This window comes from Xenopus tropicalis, chromosome 5 (genome assembly GCF_000004195.4).
Source record: "Xenopus tropicalis strain Nigerian chromosome 5, UCB_Xtro_10.0, whole genome shotgun sequence".
NCBI lineage: Eukaryota > Metazoa > Chordata > Amphibia > Anura > Pipidae > Xenopus > Xenopus tropicalis.
The window spans coordinates 126,647,552-126,668,500 of record NC_030681.2 but is presented as its reverse complement, the minus strand read 5'-3'; the positions used below and the strand labels follow the sequence as shown (position 1 = coordinate 126,668,500).

The 20,949-nt window shown below is 40.7% G+C and overlaps 1 protein-coding gene across 1 annotated transcript in view; it reads right to left on the bottom strand.

Annotated features, from left to right (window-relative positions):
- The window catches only part of inpp5d (inositol polyphosphate-5-phosphatase D), a 62,108-nt gene extending 45,144 nt beyond the window's left edge, over window positions 1-16,964 (bottom strand). Inside the window, exons 1-3 of the mRNA XM_031902565.1 lie at window positions 16,862-16,964; window positions 15,427-15,731; window positions 14,350-14,413 (exon numbers count right to left, since the gene is read on the bottom strand). Of these exons, the coding sequence (XP_031758425.1) occupies window positions 14,350-14,413; window positions 15,427-15,569 (207 nt within the window). The 5' untranslated portion in view covers window positions 15,570-15,731; window positions 16,862-16,964. The remainder of the gene's footprint in view (window positions 1-14,349; window positions 14,414-15,426; window positions 15,732-16,861) is intronic.
- Window positions 16,965-20,949: the final 3,985 nt, after the last annotated feature.

Genomic DNA, 20,949 nt, shown 5'->3' with positions numbered 1-20,949 from the left:
CCTACATAGAAAGCTCGGGCACTGTACATACAGTCACCACAGAATGGGTAACAGTCCCTATTGAGCAGGGAGCCCCAGGAATGGATACTGGCACTCTGCAAGAGCATACATATGGGACAGGGGTCCTGCAAGTGTGTGTGAGATGTGGATATAAAGCACATCCAATGCACGCTGCATGCGACAAAATGTGCACACAGTTGCATTAATGTTGGACACATCTGCATCAGATGCAGTGCAACTGGAGAGCATCACTCATTGCGACCACAATGCCAATTCTGGGGGGGAAAAAACTGCATTGTAGAGGAATGAGACCTTGTAATTCAGACCTATGGTGTCTAATATGCTCACAGGCTTCTCTGAAGCCTGTGAGCATGTTATTTTATGTCTATGTCTATTTTATAACTGGTCCAATACATGGAAAAAAATAGGCAGAACTGACGTGGTGATGAAGCCATGCCTTTTTATCACATTCATAGAAACTCTAAATCTCCTCAGTGGAGATTCAGTTGGTTGGCTTTCTGCCCTACTACTAACTACAACTCATACAGTATCACTATTCTTCATCTCATTCATGGAAAGAAGCCATATTGTCTAGGCTCTAGAAAAGGTCCCATCACCACCAGCATAGGAGTCCAAGAGGAAGCCTACACACAGAACTTTATTCTCTCTCACTTCTAATATGCATCAGGGACACAATTTGCTTCAAATCATTGTGGGAAACCTGAGGGCAAAATGCTTCACTATCAGTTCCTCTTTTGGCTGCTACATTAAAGGAACAGTTACAATAAAAAATACTATACTGTTACCCTGCACTGGTAAAAGTTTAATGTTTGCTTCGGAAATATTATTATAGTTTATATAAACAAAGCTGCTGGGGGTAGCTATTTAAATGTCTAAATAGCACAGGCTACATAGCAGATAATAGATAAGCTCTGTAAAATACCATTGTGTTTCTTCAGTGCTTATCTGGTATCTGCTATGAAACCTGAGCCTTTTCTACTTTTCCAGCTTAAATGGCTGTCCCTGTGGCTAACCAGCAGCTTATTTATATAAACTATAGTAGTGTTTCTGAAGCAAATGAAAAACTTTTACCAGTGCAGGGCAGCAGTGCATTTTTTGGTGTTACTGTTACACTATATTGGTAGCACATTCTAGTAGAAGAGAATGCTCTTACTGCCTCTTTACATTTTCCTTTGCATCCTTTTAATTTTCTTCATTCTACCATAATGTAGTACAATACTGAATGCAAAAATAGAAACATGAAATATATATGAAATCAGAAACATTAAATATAGATGAAGTAATCATCTAAGGTTACTGCATTTCTAATGCATGACCATAATGCCAACAGAAAATGTCATGGTCTGTGGTAAACGAAAGGTGAAATAAAAAATGCATAAATAAGATATCACTAAGTGGTAAGGAATTGGTGTGTGACCGAATCATTGTACTGATCAGATCCAAGCCTTAGGATGGTCACAGTCTTTCTGCAGATGAGGGTTACATTAAGGTTCCCGTTAGTCCCCATTTCCCAGGAAGATGACATGATTACACTGTGGTCCCCAGGGAAAAGTATCCCTGGGGAATATTACCCCACAGACTTTGTCATAAAAGCCCCTGTGTAGTGTGTTCTGCACTGTAAGGGCCCCTTAGCTGGACCAGGCAGCCATGTGGGGCAGTGCACCACGTATGAAAGGGAAACAGTGCCACCATAAGTAAACGTGTTGCTTGACAATATATTAAATAGTAAAATAACCTCATGGTCCTCACATTCAACTGCAATGAAAACCTTTGCTTCTATGGGCACTAAAGGGCTTTGTGCAAAGTATAAATTCAGACACAAACGGCCATATCTTTTACCCACAATGTACCTTCTTTCCCCAGAATTTCCATGCAATTTGCAGTGCATGTTTTCCTTATTGCCTTTGGGTACGAATGGTGCCACTTTCCCCAAATGGTGTTAATAATGGTATCTGTGGTTCATGCACTGAACTTAAGTCCATTGTATGTTTTCGGTGCATCCCTGGAATTACCGCAGCTCAAGGCTCAAGTGCTAATTCCAGATTTGCCTTGTTGCTACAGGTTGTAAGGCAGCAAATATGGCAGAATCTTTTGTATGGAAAAAACCCTGGCACAAACAGTTATCAGTATCAATTAAATTCAGCCCTAGAGGTGGTTTTAGACACTGTAGTGCTCTGTTTTGAGGCTAAATAAAAAGGCAGTGCTCAGAAGCCCTAATTGGGTTGTGTGCAAACTGAGAGATTTAGGAGGAAAGTGATAGGGACTGCAATAAGGGAACAAAAGTAGGGAGAGATTGTAGGGGTAATCAGATTACATGACTTCCTATGGTGAGATGTGCTGGTAGCTATAATAAATGTGCAATGGGCTGCTTGTTAGTCTCCATATTATCAACCTTGGCCTACTGCCCTAAAAGGTGTTGTTCACTTTTAAGGCAACTTTTAATATGTTATATAATGTCCTATTTCTAGCAATTAATCAATTAATCTTAACTTTAATTATTTGTATTCTTTTTCTGCATCTTTCCAGCTTTCAAATTGGGGTCACTGATCCCGGCAGCCAAAAAAACTATTGCTCTATAAGAATGTAGTTCTATTGTTATTGTTACTTCTTATTACTTCTCTTTCTGTTCAAGCCCATATTAATATTCCAATCTCTAAATTAAACTACTACCCAGTTGCTAAGTTAAACTGGACTATAGCAATCAGATAGTTGTTAAAATGCCACACTCGAGAGCTGCTGAACAAAAAGCTAAATAATTCATAAACCACAAAAAATGAAAAAAGGAAAACCAATTTCAAACAGTCTTAGAATATGAATGTCAACATCAAACTAAGAGTTCATTTAAAGGTGAACTACCCCTTGCTCGTGCATACACGAGCACACAGGTTACAGGAAACATGCATCTCTGTAGCTAGAAGGACACCATGTGGCTTAACTGTGTGGGAATTCTGGGATCAACATAGAAAGGTTGAAATTAATAAACTCATAAGTGCCTCAGGATACAACACAGAATGTATGGTGCATGAGAAACTAGCAATAACATGGCTGCTGATAAGTGCACATACTGTAAGGCTGATAATGGTATATTATATGGATATTGATAACTATGCCTTTCGTATGTATGTTAATAGGTCCATACCTATGATATAAATGTTAATCGCTGTATATGGAAAAGATTATACAGTATATGACGTAGATGTCGACTGGTATGTATATATAGATGTCCTTGGTAAGTATGTGATATCATAGGTCAGTGTCGGACTGGGACCTCAGGGGCCCACCAGAAAACCATAGACCAGGGGTGGGCAAACTACGGCCCGCCTTGTCCTGACTCCGCAAGTCTCATCACGCGAGACTTGGCGTCAAGTCTGCATGTAAGCACTGGCCCGGCCTGTCAAATTTAAAAAGTCAATGTGGCCCCTGAGCCTAAAAGTTTGCCCACCCTTGCCTTAGAGTCTGGACCATAGGCCCACTCTCCAAACTATTTTTCCTCCTTTCCTCCCCAACCTCTTTATTCTTCTAGTCTCTGTTATTTACATGCTAGCATCTATTCTTCCATTTATTTCTCCTCTTTCTTCCAATTCATAAATAGGGAATGACCATGAAGCAGGCCAAATGGTCAGGAGCAGGAGGGCCCACCAGGAGTTTTCCTGGTATCCTGGAGGGCCAGTCCAAGACTGCTTGTGCATGTATCATACAAATGTTGATGTTGGTCATGATATGGAAGCGATACTATGAAGTCTTCATATGAGATCATTAATAATGGCCTTAATGGACCTGTGTACCTATAGCTGCTTACGTAATTGTGCTAACATACCCTTTAGGGGCATTACACCCAGTGGCTGGGATGAAGTATCAAGGAGTATAGAAGGCACATGGTGTCACCAATAAATATAATAATTCTGGGGTCATAAAATATTTTTCTGTATTGATCAATAACTTTAGTTGTGCATCTAGACCATGTTATAGTCACTTCTGCGGGTGTATTTGGTGGTTTTGTTGTGGGTGGGCATTTAAAAAAATAATGAGATGGATAAACAACTGGAGAAATGGAGAAGCTGTTCTAATACTGTACAACTTTATCCTTTTTTAAAAATCATTTATTTCTCTGTCTGAAATATCAGAGCCCAGTGTATCCTATCTGAAATGTGCAAGCGTAGATCCCATGCAGCACACTGTACAAAGGAGTGCTGTGTGCATATCACTTGACTTCATATTCCTATGATAGAATCCAGTCTAACCACATACTGTTTATACTGAAGTTGCCCATCATACCCACACACTAGCCACAGACACCACAGCAACAAGTAAATATTATATTGTATTACAATGTACGATGGACTGGAGTCAGAAGCGACCCAGAGAAACTCAGCTGTACATCTACAGAGAGGCCTTCCGGCACATATACGTTTTTGGAGATTTCTCTGCACAGCGGGGGAAATACAAGGTGCAGCTGCTGCCACTACATCCTGCCTCTGTACATACTGGAAGACCTGCCAAATTGTACAACCCTTTTATGCTCCAAGAGGGTTACTCAGATCTGTCAGAATTTTCTGAATTAGTATTCATTTTTTATTTTATATATATATATTTTAATTATTTGCTTTCCTGTTATGACTCTTTCTAGCTTTCAAATAAGGGTCACTGACCCCAGCACCCATAAACTTTTCTTCTGTACGGCTACAATGTTATTGTTGCTTTTTATTACTTTCTTACCCTTCTTCAAACGTCTACCTGGTTGCTAGGCCAAATTGGACCCTGCTGAAATTCCAAACTAAAGAGCTGCTGAACAAAAAGCTAAGTAATGAAATAATGAAGACCAGTTGCAAATTGGTTCAGAATAGCACACTCTACATCAAACTAAAAGTTAATTCAAAGGTGAACGACCTCTTTATCTGCATTATCCTCTGTTAAAAATGCCATATGCAGAAAGATGGAATGAAATTGGTGGAAACCCTTTTGCTAAACTTTTTAATGTAAAAAAAACATTTTGGAGCAGGGGGTGAATTCATTCTGAAACTAGTAAAACTTTTTTGAATTAGGTGTAAACTAAAATCTGCTGTAATTCCAATTTCAGACTATCAGTACTTTTGTGCCCCCCCTCCCTCCAGCACTGAACATTGTCAGATAGGCATGATAATTTCATGTAAAAGTAACTTCCCCTTTAATGAATACACACTGTAACCCTGTATTAAGCTGTATGTGGTTATTACACCTACTGCAAACAGCGAAGGCATTCATACCACTTCCTCATCTTCAGGCGCAGGAGACATGTGAAGTAGGGGTTAGACGGAGTACATTATTACAAGCTTGCACTGTATTTGGCTTCCAATGTATCAGGAAAGACATGTATTCCCAGACAAAGTCAGCCCATAGAAACATCTGCTGCACTGGACTTTTAAAATGTCATACTGCATACGTGATAGTAAGGTTCCCAAGCTAGGAAACATGTGGGGTTATGTAATAAAAGACACTTAGGGGCAGATTTACTAATCCTCGAATCCGAATCCCGAATGGGAAAAAAACGTATTGGAAACGAAAATTTAGTTATTTTTTTCGTCGCCGTCGTGATTGTTTCGTATTTGTCGCGACTTTTTCGGCGCCGTCGCAACTTTATCGTATTTTGCACAATTATTTTGTCGCTGCCGTGATTTTTTCGTATTGCGCTATAGTAAACGGCAGAAAAACCAATCCGAATTTTTCGCGACAGCGGCAAAAAAGTCGTGGAAAATATACGATTAAGTCGTAACGGCGACGAAAAAGTCGCGCAAAATACGAAACAATCACGACGGCGACGAAAAAAGTCGCAAAAATACAGATCATTACGAAAAAAAACACATTCGGACGTTCGTGGATTAGTAAATGTGCCCCTAAGTCTGTCCAGGAGCAGTAACCCATAGCAACCAATCAGCAGGAAGCATTCAGCAGGTCACCTGTTTTAAAGCAAATATCTTATTGGTTACTATGGGTTACTGTTCCTGGGCAAGCTTAGTGCATTTTATTACATATAGGGGATGGACTGCACTGCTGGTAGTTATGATATATCTTTTTAACAAAAACTTTTTTTTGTCTTAGGGTTGTGGTAGGGTTTCTGGAGAGATTTTTACATTAAAGGCAATGAGACATGGGACAGTTGGCAGTGGTGGGCATATCAGGGGCAAGATTTGCTCATGTAGCAACCTCACTAAATGAGTGTATCTTATATTATATGGCCAGCTTAAAAGTGATAATGATTTGTTCATAAAAACATTTTACTTTTCCTGAAAATGTCCCAAAATTTACCCTCAGCTCAGCTTGTCTAACCTAAGCTTACTTATGAATGATATGATGTCAGTATCCCTTTAAATAAGAGCATATCAGTTACTATTGACTGCTGTTTTTCAGGAATTATATTATGTGAGTGCTCTGATGCTTTAAATAGTGTTGCAATAACAAGGAATTATTTAGTAGTACAGTTCCTAGTTATTTATAGATACTCTTTATTTATTTAGCACCAATGACTTTTTACAGTACATTCACATCAATTCAACACACAAGCACCTAGGGTCAATATTATCAGGAGCCAGTTAAGTTAAGGTGTTGTCGCTGGCTAAAATGGATTTTATCATAATAATCCAGAAAGTGACAACTCCTCTGTCTCACAGAAAACCAGACACCATAAGGATGGCAGTAGCATCCTGTTTCCCCAGTGTGGCACAGCCTAATCTTTCATTTCTACACCTTAAAGGGGTGGTTCACCTTTACAATAACTTTGAGTATGTTATAGAATGTCCTATTCCTAGCAACTTTGCAACTGGTCTTCATTATTTATTTTTTCAAATGGGGGTCACTGACCCCAGCAGGCAAAAAACGAGCTAACAATTTTAATATAATATTTAATATTAATTTTTATTCTTTATTTTTCTATTCAGCCCCTCTCCTATTCATTTTCCAGTCATTTAAAGCACTGCCTGATTGCTAAGGTAAACAAAACCCTAGCAACCAGATAGATACTGAAACTCCAAACTAGAGAGCTGCAAAAAGCTACATAACTGAAAAACCCACAAAAAATAAAGAAAACTATATGGTGAGAAAAATCTATATGCACCATTTTCATTTGGGGTTCATGCATATTGGGCATTCGACCTCTAGCATTCATATTTGGGGTGCCTTTGTATGTAAGAAATTGTGTGAGATACATTTTTAGGTCATTTTCAGAAATGCTATAAAAACCACAAACTTTTAGAAAGCTCTGCTGTTTGGTAGTTTGGGGAAAGAACTATTTACCGATTTTGGATTTGTCTATCTGTGTACTTTCCAAACTATATGGTTTCCAGGGGTCACCCTACTTTGTTGCAACTTTTACCCCACATAAACCTGGCTGTGTGTTTATGAATTAGGTAAATGTAAGCTATGAAATTAGCATGCACAAGGTGTATTTGGCAGTGTGCCATGTGCTTTGATAAACCTATGCACATTGGGCATCAAATTGTTCACTGGACCCCCAGCATTCATATTAATGATGTCTTATCTTGGTGCCTAATGATATGTGGGAAATAAGATGTTGCAAAATGAAAGCTTTGAGGTGATTTTTGTAAAGATCGCCAATTTTAGGAAAGATTAGCAGCTTGGTACATTAGAGTAGAAAGACATGTGCACCCATTTTGGACTTTCTGAAAATATATATATTTTTTTTTTTGGGGTGAGCTTTATTTTGTAACTTCACCCCACATAAAATTATGATTTTCCAGGAGCTGAAATGACAGAAATGATGATGATCTTATAGGGTATCTTCACCTTTATGCCCCTATATGCCACATTGGGCATCAGATTAATCAGTGGACCCCTGGCGTTCATATTAAGAATGTTTTATCTTGGTACCTATTGACATGAAGAAGATAAGATGCTGCAAAGTGGAAGCTTTGGGGTAATTTTTGGAAATGTCATCAAAATTGCCAATTTTAAAAAAGCTCTGCGGCTCGGTACTTTGTAGTAGAAAGACATGGGTACCCATTTTGGACTTAGGGGAATGTGTACTTTCAGAAAATACCCCCTGGCATTCATAATTAGGATGTTTTATCTAATTTGCTTATGACCTGTAGGAGATAAGATGCTGTACAATGCAATATTTTAAGCTTTTATAAAAATTCTAGTAAAGCATTTCAACTATATATATGTATAGGTTTCTAGGGTAAACCTGCTGTAAATTGAATTTTTGGCCTTGAAATCTAAAGTATGCAGCTTTCTGGAGCAGTGCTCAAGCATCAAATCATTTATGTTTCTTATATACAGGTATGGGATCCCTTATCCGGAAACCCATTATCCAGAAAGCTCTGAATTACGGAATGCCCATATCCCATAGACTCCATTTTAATCAAATAATTCAGAATTTTTAAAGTGTTTTTCTTTGTAGTAATAAAACAGTACCTTGTAATTGACCCCAACTAAGATATAAATAATCCTTATTGGATGCAAAACAATCCTATTGGGTTTAATTTATGTTTTATTGATTTTTTAGTAGACTTAAGGTATGGAGATCCAAATTACAGAAAGACCCCTTATCCAGAATACCCTTGGTCCCGAGCATTCTGGATAACGGGTCCTACACCAGTATCTGTTTATATTATGGAGAATGTTTTTTTTTAATTTTTTGTATAGAAGCCTATATCTTGTTACAGAAGTAGAATTACACAAACATTTTTAAGCTTAGGTTGTCCTGAAAAAACAATATATCATTTTTCTGGTAACAATCCTCCCAAGGAAAGGCCTCTAAAGCAAAAGAGTTCAAAATGTTCAAAAACTGTTGGGCAATAAAAGTACCAGAAGCGCCAAATAGTCTGGCAATGAAAGGGTAAAAAGACCTTTGAGTCTGTCTGTTTTCAGCTGCACCTGACTTCCCTTATTCGTTTTGCATTGCATCATGGAAAACCTTGCTTCTTTATAAAGGAACATTGATAAGAAGAGCAAATTGCTACTGTACCAAGAACAGGCTTGTGGCTATTTTTAATGTTGCTGGAGACACTGTACCTGGCAAGAAAGTCACTTGCTGCCTGTTGGTGCGGTGATTCGGGGAATATATGTAGGATAATACCTGCAACTGGCAAGTCATTTATCACAACAAATTGCTGATGAGGCGAGTATTGTGGAACAGAACACTGCAATATTATTTTTGATAAGGAAGTGTGTGGAGGGGTGCAGAACAGGTGAATGCAATAGACTCTCCCCTAGACAAGACGTATATAATACTACATGACTAGTTACTGTATATCGTAACAGGACCAGCTGCATTGGCTATTAAGACAGTGTTCAATGTTTCCTCTATGCACATGAGAGCAAACTCTGTTTTGGAATGGGCTCCAGGTTGTGATATCTGAATCACCTGTGTTTCTCTTCTGCTGCTCTCCAAAGTGAAAATAAAAGTGCTATCTGGTTGTTAGGGTCATTAGCCCCAGCAACTAATGCAGATTGTGAAGCAAGAGCAAAGCAAGAAGGCGAGTAAGTACAGCAACCATACTGAAAGCTAACTTTCAAAAGAGAGAGGTGCAGGACAGAAAATGCAATCCACTAACAAAAGATCACTGACTTGTTCCACAAATAAAATCACTTTTGATCTCACCATTCCAGAGTACTGCTGCAATTTCTTTCTACAAACAAAAAATGCAAGGTATCTAAAAAACCATGAACAAAACCCACAAAAAAGTCCACAAATACCACTGTCCACTGTATGGCTGATTTATTTAGGTCCTCATGCAAAAGATCCCTCATGCAAAAGATCCCTCATGCAAAATCTTTAAGCCACCTAATTAAATTTCATTGTCTTAATATTTCTGACTTATTTTCAGGGATCTAACAATTTGCTGAGGTGTTAGAGCTCAGTGCTTCTGTAGAGCTTTAATGGCCAATAGCACACAAAGGAAAGGGTTAATCACTAAAATAAATAAAAACGCTAGGTTCCAGGGTACTATGGTAGTGAGCACCATTCCACAATCTTCTCTCCCAGGGATCCCTCTCTAGGCTGTGCATAAGCACAAATAGCTCAGAACCACAGCAAAAATCCAAGGGTTAGAAAAGATGGCAGAGGAGCAGTCTAATGTCTACCAATGAACCCTTTTATTATCATTAAAGGGGGATATTCAACTCTAGCAAAGTATTACCAAAACTTGTCAAAACAAATCTTTTTCCAGATAACTTTAATTAACAGAAATTTCTTGCTTCCATAATATTAGCAAATAGTGGTACCACTTACCCAATCATCAAGTTCAAGCCATCACTCTTGAGAAGGGGGTCACCATTACCGACTCTAACTATGCTGATGCAGAGCTAGGCAACATGAAATTAGCCTTCAAAGCTACTGGATATGCCCTTTCTATTATTTGAATAGTATTAATCATAACAACCAGCCAATAGGGTTTGAGCTATAGGGAGAGATGGGACATGTGTAGTAGTGCTTGAAACCACACTGTCCTGACTTCCCGATCAGCACTGAACACAATATCAGGCAGTCACTTAGCGCATTAATTTTATGGAAATAAACAATTTCTTTAATAAATGAAAGATTTTGCTTGAACATCCCCCTTAAAGGCACAGTAAAAAAAGACACCAAAAATAAAATTGTTTTAAGGTAATTAAAATAGAATGTACTGTTGTTTTGTACTGTTAGCTTCAAAAACACTACTGTAATTTATATAAACAGGCTACTGTGTAGCTATAGAGGCAAGTGAAATAGGCCTAAAAGGCACGGCTTAAATAGCAAATAACAGATACACTCTGTAGAACATCATTATATTCTACAGAGCTTATCTGCTATGTAACTAAAGCCTTTTCTCCTTTGAATGGCTGTTTCAAGGCTACTTAGTAGCTTCTTTATAAAACTATAGTAAGGTTTCTAAAGTAAACACACCGGATGCAGGGCAACAGTACATTATATTTTAATTTCTTTAAAACACTTTCATTTGATGGTGTTATTGTGTCTTTTAAAACGAAAATTGCAAACAAAACTGAGCACCATAGAAAAATAGGCATGGAATGCACTTGTGTCTCATACTTAAACCACTTCCCCCAATTCTTGGAGGAGTGCAATTTTAATTTAGGATTTATGCATGGTATTGCACAACATTCTCCAAATTTCCTGAGAAGGCAGACTTTTTCTAACGATCACGATGTAACCTAGGCACATATGGCATCAACAAAGCAGCAAGATTAACAAGGGGCATTTGGACCATCAGGCAAGGGGGGCACTTTGACTAAGTTGGCTTTTGCTCTTTGGATTTAGCAGTAGGATAAGAAAAGGACCTGCAGGCCACCAAGGAGACATAAAAAGGGGCAGCATAGGGCAATCAAGCAATTTTACCTTAACTGTCAAAATGACTTAAAGCAGCTCAGAAGTTACCATTTGTACCCATATATATTAGTTTAATAACGTTGTTGCAAGGACAAAAAACAGCATAAAAACACTTATATTTTCACACCTGTCATTTTTTCTAACTTCTGTTTCTGCGTGCATGACTAAATTTAACAAGCAAAATTACTGTGGTTTGGAAATGAGGAAGAAAAAACAGCAAGTGACAGTTGTTAAATGTCAAGGTCTCTGTAAAATAATTGTGTTCATGTGCATTATGCAAGAAGACCCTTAATGATCAATCTCTACATTTACCCCTCATTCTAATATATAAAGAGCCTATTATAAATGAATGTTTAGGCTGCACACACATATGTGGGCCTCAATACTGGTCAAATCTACACTGGGCAGTAACCTACAACAACCAATTTTGGATAAAGCAGTATAAATCCTTATTGTGACTTGGGTGTCACTTTGTATTGCACACAGAGCCGGCCCAATAAGAAAGGGTGCCTAAAGCAGGCCTCAAGCACCATTTGCTCCCCCTTGGTAAACTCCCCCCCCCACTCGGCAACTCCATCTTTCATCTCCACCCCACAACTCTCAGCCTCTTGACCACCCCCAACAACTTTCTCTTACCCTCTAACTCTTCCCCCACGACCGCTCCCCAATTGTCAACTAAAAGTAAAGTGCAAAATCAGTTAGCATCAGCAGAGGTACATGTCTCCCTCCAACGCTGCATCCTAGGACCATGTATCTTCTGCCTACCCCTAGTTCTGCCCTGAAAGCACAAATTTTCATGCAAAATTTTTCTGTAAATACTTTTTACAAACACAGAAATTTGCACCCTTATACACAAGTTCTAAAGGGATCAACCCTTATTGTGGCCATACATGGGCCTATTTCACCTGCTGCTATCAGTCCTTTAGGCTGATTCCAACCTTATATAAACTATATACTGTATATAGGCATTAACCCCTTATTCATCATACTATTGAATTTGTTACATGTTACAATCAGGAAAGGCAAAGCACACACATACCCAAATGATAAATAAAAAACACCCTTACCCATCATTTTGGATGTGCGGCATGGTATCACTGAATGCAAAGCACACATAAGTATATGGAGAAGTGAAACCAAAGCACAGCCATTAAAGAACCTACTCAAATCATTTTACCATAGCCAGAGAATAATAAAGCTTTAGGCAGGCCTAAAAGCCTTCATTGTGTAGCCTCCCCAGTCATATACTTCACACTTTTCTAATGTTTTATGAGTCAGTACCCATGGGGATCCCTATACCTCCTGTGGCGCACAGAAAGCCAGGGTCTGCTTACTCTATAGCAGTGGTCTCCAACTAATGGCTTGGGAGCAACATGTTGCTCACCAACCTCCCAGTGGCCTAAAAAAAAGTGCTTATTTTTGGATTTCAGGCTTAGAGTCAAGTTTTGGCTGCATAAAAACCAGTTGTTCAGTCTCCTCTGGGTTGCCAGTCCACATTGGGGCTACCAAATAACCAATCACAGCCCTTACTTAGCACTCCCAGATAAATCTTTCAGGCTTGTGCAGCTCCCCAACTCTTTTTACATTTGAATGTGGCTCACAGTTAAAAGAGGTTGTGGATCCCTGCTCTATAGTTATACCCCTGCCCTCCTCCCCCTGCATTTTAGCCTACGTTTTGATCACTCTCCAAATATGATAGTAACATATGTGTGTTGTGCATGTGTGTGTGTGTGGGCCCCAACTGAGACCTAACAGGACTTCTACCTGTCCACCGTACATGGTGGCTCTGTTTGTCGTAATACCTAACAATATTCCGAATGTGTGGGTTTCACAGAACTAAACATTATAACGTTCCCTCTGCAACATTCCATACTCTAGATTAGGCATCACAAATCAATTAATATCCAGATGGGTTTTAACTTTAACTCCCAGAAGCCCCAACTATGCAAGACATTGCAGTCCACAACATCTGCCGGTTGCCCAATTTTGTTGCAGATAATTTTGTGACAGAAAAAAAACCTTGGGTAAAAGGGATGTGAAACACAGCCAAACCATGTAATAACAGTGTTACACTGTGTAACAGAACAAGGCTCTTGCAATTTTAGTTCCTGTCTCTGGCCTCTGGAACAGAAAAAAAATCTGTGATTAGTCCAAGTCAAAGAACTTCATTCATTGGCTTTCTGTCTTTGCCTATTTAGGGATACTGGGAGTTGTAGTCCACAAACTGCCAAAGGACAAATGACAGTTTTGAGAATTAGATTATATCATTGTAAAAAGATCATACAGGTATGGGACCTATGATCCAGAATGCTCGGGATCTGGGGTTTACTGGATAAGGGGTCTTTCCGTAATTTGGATCTCAGTACCCTAAGTCAGCTTAAAAATCATTTAAATAATGAATAAACCCAATAGGATTGTTTTGCCTCCAATAAGGATGGATTCTGTCTTAGTTGGGATCAAGTACAAGGTACTGTTTTATAATTACAGAGAAAAAGGAAATAATTTTCAAAAATTAGAATTATTTGCTTATAATGGAGTCTATAGGAGATGGTCATTCTGTAATTCGGAACTTTCTGGATAACGGGTTTCCGGATAACGAATCCCATACCTGTACCATGGTACATGCACCAAGTTGGTGATGTTATGTAGCTATTCTTCAATAGCAGCTGGAACCCACATTTTAGAAGCACTGTCACGGTTACCAGCTCATGGGAAAAATTAGCTGCACTGGTTCCCTTTATCAGACATGGCACTGATTTCTCAGAAGATCTGGGAACCCTCTTAGTGCAGTTTCAGCTTGGAAAATGCCATCATATTTGAAAATACACAGTCATCATCTGAGGGCACCCTCCAGTAATTGCTGAACTACAGCGCCCACCATTCACGACTAATAACTAACTGAGAATACTAGAAATTCTGGTTTAGAAAGAACTGGAGGAGAGCAGTTTTGTAGCGCCCGTTCAAGGCAAATGAAGGTGCTGGTGTGTAGAAAAGGAATATTCTCTGACCTGCACTGACAGCTGCTGCTCGGCATTCTGTAGAATCCTGTAGGTGTGCACACAGCTCTGGTTTCTGCCAACAGAAAGAATCAGCTTATAACACAGATAATGTTCATCTCTCCACAGCAAATATAACACATTAAATACAGACAAAAACAAGAGGTGCTCTGCACTCACCCATTATCAATGCGGAGTGCGCATAACTCATGGAGTATTTTATACATGGAACAACCAGATGCAGCACCCATAAAGACTACCCGACACGTGAGTGAGGAGGGAGTGCGGACCGATTGTGAATTATATATATATATATATATATATATAGGACATTAAGACACGAAGATAGCTTAAAACAGGGATTGTTTGTCCATATATTGCAATATACCCTAGAATTATAGTAAACATTAAATGACATGGCTGACTAACAACTACTGCTCAGTGTGCCATCTGCTTCACCTCTCCCCTTGACCAGAACAGGTTTTAGTGTAGTGAAGAAATGGCACTTGCCCTTGTCTCCCAGCAGCTGGAGGGCAACATTCCCTTTTTATCTTTTGTGTACTCTTTAAAAAAACAAAACATGTAAAGAAGTGGGTAGGTGTGAATAACGACACCAAATTATCTATATGTATCACAGTTTGCCATATAACGTTTGCCCACACATCAGCACACAGTTCAGAAGGAACAATGTTGGAAGGTCACACATTGAGCACAAGGGACGTAAATACAATCAAACAATAACTGCATAACAATGTTTCATATATACTTGCTATATTAATATCTAAATGCCATCTCTGACTTTGCCTACTCTAGTTCTGACAGGGTATCCCAAATACCCTATATGCATTGGGCCCCAAAGGGACAAGTGGGGACCTTAGTGATGACTCTACTAACAAAGATGGTTCATTCTTGTACAGCAGAGGCTTACGCAGACGTATGCAAAGGATACAGATTACTTCAGTGCTGATTGTTATGGGAAATAAGTAACACTATTGCCCAGCCTAGTTCACCCTTCTGCTAACAGAAACATTAAGAATATGATAACTGTCACTGGCAGCCAGTGCCTGGACAGAATCCAATGAAACTTACAGGACACACAGTGCATAGGCACGACAAACAGACTCGCTGTCCCGGACGAGGTAGCTCCCATCTTTGCCAGCCTGGGAGAGAAGATCCTCTGCTTTGGAGCGAGTGATGTTCCCATGGTACCAGCCGTAGGACATATAAGACATGTCCGGTGGTGTCAGTGAGATGCAGTGTTAGCAGAGGGCCCCTGCTCAGTGCCTGCTGCACCCCTGGCCCTTCTCAGCTGCACTCCACTTTACAGGCAGTGCACTTGTTCAGAGTGCACTAAGTTCCCTTCTTCTTCTTCTGCGTTAGTAACATGCAGTTTCCTGTTTTAAATACAGAGATGCAAAAGGAAACAGAAACATGGGGACTTCCTTATTGTAACCACAGCAGAGAAGGGGGGGGAGAATGTGACTGCTTTGTACCTATGCACCTTACAGCTGCCTCCCTCACCTACAGGGCATTCATGGTTGCTCTGGTATCAATTACTTTGTATGTGAGTGCCCTGCGTTACACAAATCTTCATTGTTGTACGCTGCAGAATTAACAACTAAACAATTACTTTCCCTGCCAAGTGCGCCACGCTGGTCAGTGCAACATGCCAAAAACTTCTTGCAGAATAAGTGCCTGCAAACACTCCTTGTACAAAAATGTCTTATCCCAATAGCAAACACTCCTATTAATCAGTGCGGGTAGGTGTCTAACTGAGTCTATGTAAGATTATTTACTCAGCACCATATTGCTTTATAATACTAAGCTTCTATACTAAAAAGTGGTGATAGACAAGAGAAAGCCCTCCAGATGCTATGGAACAAAACCTTGGACCAATCATTGAAATGCACCCGCTGCCCCGGCAATAAAAACAAGAGATTCTACCTGGATAACTAACTATATGGTGTGTGAACTGTACAAGGTGTTGGTGAGCCTCACAAGCATGAAAAGGTTCTTTGGGGATGCCAAACAAGGGCGGTGATTGGCGATTTGGTAGCCACATGCAGATTGCTGGACTGCAGGAGGCTCTGCTTGGAGTAAAACGGTGTCTCTGTGCTTCCAAAACTTGTCTCCAAGTCAGGGCTTTAAAAAAGGGCACCTACTTCAAGGCATAAATTATGGCATTAATCTGCCAGTGTTATTAACCACAAAATTATGCCTCATCTTTTAGATTGTAAGCTATTTTGGGCAGGACCACTTTACCTTTTGTAAGGGTTGTTTTTGTTTATGTATTCTTATCTATTCACAAAAATAGAGGCCAATATACATCACTGCAGTTACTGCAGTGACCCACAGAACCAGCAGTAATTATATTTTATAATCCTAGTGCAAATATGATACTGAATGCAAAAATAGGATTGATTGTCAACTAATAAATGCACTGTCCAAAGTTAAAGGAGAAGGAAAGGTGAAATCACAGGGGTTGCCAGATGTTAGCCCCACATCAGTGGTTATAATCACTTACCTGATACCCTGTGTTGGGACTCATTCTTGCAGAAAACTGCACCAGCCCAAGGTACCTCTGTAGGAGCAGGTTGTGATCTTCTTGCACTTCTTCTGCTTCTCTTCCAGGCTAGCAGTATAGTGAAAAGTCAAAACTTTAAGCAAAAAGATGAATTTTTCACTCAACACATGCACCAGCCTGGGGCCATTGAAGAACGAAGAAAGAAGAAAAGAAAATGATCTCTCCAAGGTGCTCCTAGAGAGATACCAGTTTAAGCAACCATAGCATCAGGCACCAAGGTATCAGCACAGTTAAAAAAATGTAATTCTGTGCAACGTCGATGAACATTATGTACAACTTTTCAGTGATACAAAGTAAATGGACAAAGTGTACTTGCTACTGAAGGCTGTAAAAATACTAGTGATAAAGACAGCATATAATACAGTCTCCCCACTGCCCCATGTCGATATTTTAAGCCCAAGTCTTACACACCAGAACAAGCAACATTAAAATGGGTGAACACACATATACCATCACCCAACTAAGTGGCGCAACTAGGTGGAAGCACACCCTTTGACTGCAGGGGTGTCCAGTATTTTTACTTTTGCCATTGCGGTGTTGGGGAGTTCCCACAGGCAGTGGCATAGCTAGTGGGGAGAAGACCCCTGCAGCTGCGGGAGGGCCAGGTGACACAGTAGGCAATTTAAGGATGTAATCCCTGCTCCCTCTTGGGCCACGATCACCATTATGGTGCCCCTGCAGCTCACAATATCCACTCTCACTAGTTCAGCTGCCTATGGCCTGTGATCCCCTTGCAGACCTCCTTCCCTGCTTTCTACACCTAGAGATGGAGGTTAAAATGGCAGGAGGCCTGCTAGTGAGGGGGACAGTGGCCAGCTGCTGGTGTGAGTTTTATTATCTTAAAACTAATTTTTGTATAGTAACAGGTGCATTTTGAATCAGTTGGTTTTGTAAGCCTTATGGTTGCACTTAAAAATATATTAAAATTAAATATTCTGCTGACTTACTGTAGTCAAATTGGTAAGCTATTTGATAACATGCCAGTAGGTGTCACTGTATCATTTATTCATGTATCAAAAAAAGATAACAGCCTTTCTGTTGATAGTATTAGAGACCATTATCCCCTGTCTCTAAAGAAAGACTGGTGTCTTCCAAAGTAAGAGGAGTTGTTCTTTCTTTTTGGGATCTACAGAGACTGCTACTGGCGGCCACTGAGAGAGAATCAATCATTAACCTGCATAGGGGGTAAAACCTCAGGAGAACCCTCTCTTAGCTATGATCAGACCCAGATTTGTGGCAAGGCCACAAAGGCCTAGGCCCAGGGCAGCACAAATATAGGGGCGGCATGAAACCCAAGCCGAACTGAAATTTTATTCACATATGGAGCAATGGGGACATATTCCCACTGCTCCATATGTGAGTTTAAATGGATGCGCAAATGTGCGGGGGAGGCGCAAATGGGGGTGGGCGCTGGCTAAGATTAGCCAGCTTGTGTTACAGGAGTGCCAGTCAGGGTAGCCAAGCAACTCAAAGCTACAACAGAAGGTTAGTGGGTTAGTACCCTAACTGTACACAGGTAGATGCCTTGCTACCCAGCATAGAGACCTCAGTGATAAGGAGGGTGTTTCTTTATAGAGAGGATCCCCATTCTACAAGCATACAAAAAGGGGCTTACTGTGAAAGTGAAAAATATTACTGCACAACTAGTATCTATTACCAATGGGAAGTGCAGCGCAACTCTAAGGGTTAAAGTCTTATTTTTCATTATTCCTTTGTTATTCCTTAAACTGTTATCTGGTTGCTCAGACAGGGTAGGCATTTGCCCAGAAACCCAGATGATAATGCAAAGAATACATGGTTTAAAGCTGGCCATCTATTTAAAGATGCTTGATTCGTGAATTGGCCAATTCAGGCTGATCTGATTTGATCATACTGTGGGCCTACTCTGCGGACCTGTCAAATTGGGATGATAGCTATCTATTTTTTAGACAGATACCAGTTGGGCAGACCATCCAAGGGGCCCCATACAGAGGCCAACATGCTGCCCAAAGCAATACTACTTGGTGTGGCACCCCTATTCACTGCACATTCACCCCCCCACTCTCAGTTCTCACTCACACATGTACCGCCAGATGCTCGCTCTCTAACTCACTGCCTCAGGCCGGCCCAGAGCAGACAATTTCATTCTGAATTAAGCAGCTTACCCACTTCTGTTTTTCAAGGGTTTCTCTGCTGCTGTTCTATCTCTGTGGCGAGTTTTATATTTCATGTTCATGTTGTATATGACCCAGGGCCACCAATGGGCGGGGGTTGCGGTGGTACTGTTGTCCTGGGCCAGGTCAGATTTTGACCCGAGTGTGGCCTGGCATCTAGCACAGAGCAGAGTGCCTGGGGAAGGTAGGTGGGTAACGACTAAACTTAGGGAAAACTCCACTGACCCCCAATGAACTGACTGACTTATTAGCAAATTAATTAAACTGTTTATATATTACAAGTTCAACCCATTGTTCTAGAAACAACTACCTACTAGCTGGGGCCAAAAAATAAAACGTGCATGGGACCCAAAGATTTTATATCAAGGCCTCATGGGTTTCCAGCTCGCACACCCTGTGTCCCAGCAGTAGCCACCTATTTCAAAATTAAGTAGCTAGTAAAGAAACAGGGAGTTCAGAATCCCCACCCAGCTTCACATGGAGACTCTCCATAACGCACACACCCAGGCTACTGACAGGCGCACAAAGCAGTAACCTCTCTCACCTGCCTCCGCCTTCTCTTAATCAGGACCTTACTCAAAATGTCCTTAGCCACGATAATTGGCCACTGCTAGTCCGGCCCACTCACCCCGCCCCGGCGTTTTACCCGGACTTGAGGAAAGCAGCCACAAATTGCTACGCACAGGCGGGATTGTCCGACTATTTTAGTCAGCGCTCCGCCCTCCCGGTGCCACGCCCACTCCATGCTGTTTCTCACATGATTTTTGTATGGAGGGAAAGCGGAGCTGCGATGTTGCAGGTTTAATCTCTACCCTCACAAGGAGAGTGACTATCAGTCAGTAGAGATAGCTAAGTGTGTCTGGCTTGTAGACCTTTAACCTGCAATCCACTGTGCGCCTTTCATGTTCTTGCCAATTGGCCATTTCATTTTATGTTAGTAATGTGGCTGTGGGGGTGGAGGGGAGAGTGGGGTGTCATGAGAAGGTTAGAGCTTGTCATACTAATGCTTGCCAACAGGGTGGGGCTAGAGCATAGCTGTCCCTCAACAAGTGACATCTCCTTATGTCACATAGCCCCAAATATAGCCCCAGCCCATGTGCAATTAGACAATACAGGTGCAATCTGACTATATGTAGAAGTGCTGATTGGCACATGCCAGGCGACCCTTTGTGCCGTTAAAGATGGCCATACCTGGCAACTTGTTTATCATGGGGCTATGGGCCCCTCCCAAAAGCCTGTCCAACTAGTATCTGTCTGCAAACTGGGCAAGATAGAATAATACCTTGGGCAAGGCTCGCCCATGTACAGTGATTCAGTCCTCACCCAACAGGTCTACATAGACTCACAGTATGACCTGATCATTGGCCCAACTGGGTGTCCCAAGCTGAGGTTATGAAGATAACAGGAGTGCCCTTGGCAGCAGTCAGATACCCGCATCAGCCAGCAGGCTATTGTATTACACAGAACTCCTGCCTGCCTGTGTACCCTGCTGGCTCCATACACATTACTTCCTCCTGAGCCAGTGAATGGGGCAGTGACATTGTACATATTGTGCCTACCGACTAGCTGCTCTCTGGGGCACCCAATGCAGCTGCCATTGTAGCTCCAACAAAACTGGTACCTCTGCTTAATAATGAAGTGCAACAGTATTCCATTAAGTATTTCATCATAGACCACTGACTGTTTAGAAATGTTCTCTCATTTCCTCATGTACACATACTAGTGATGCATCTGGTGACACAGCAGCCCTTATGGTAATGTGCACTAATACTGACTCATGCCGGAGAAACACACGTCACACTTTCCTTTCAATAATCTATGTTGTGTAAATATTTTCTGTTTAATCAATAATAGCACGTGTAAATGTGTTTTTTT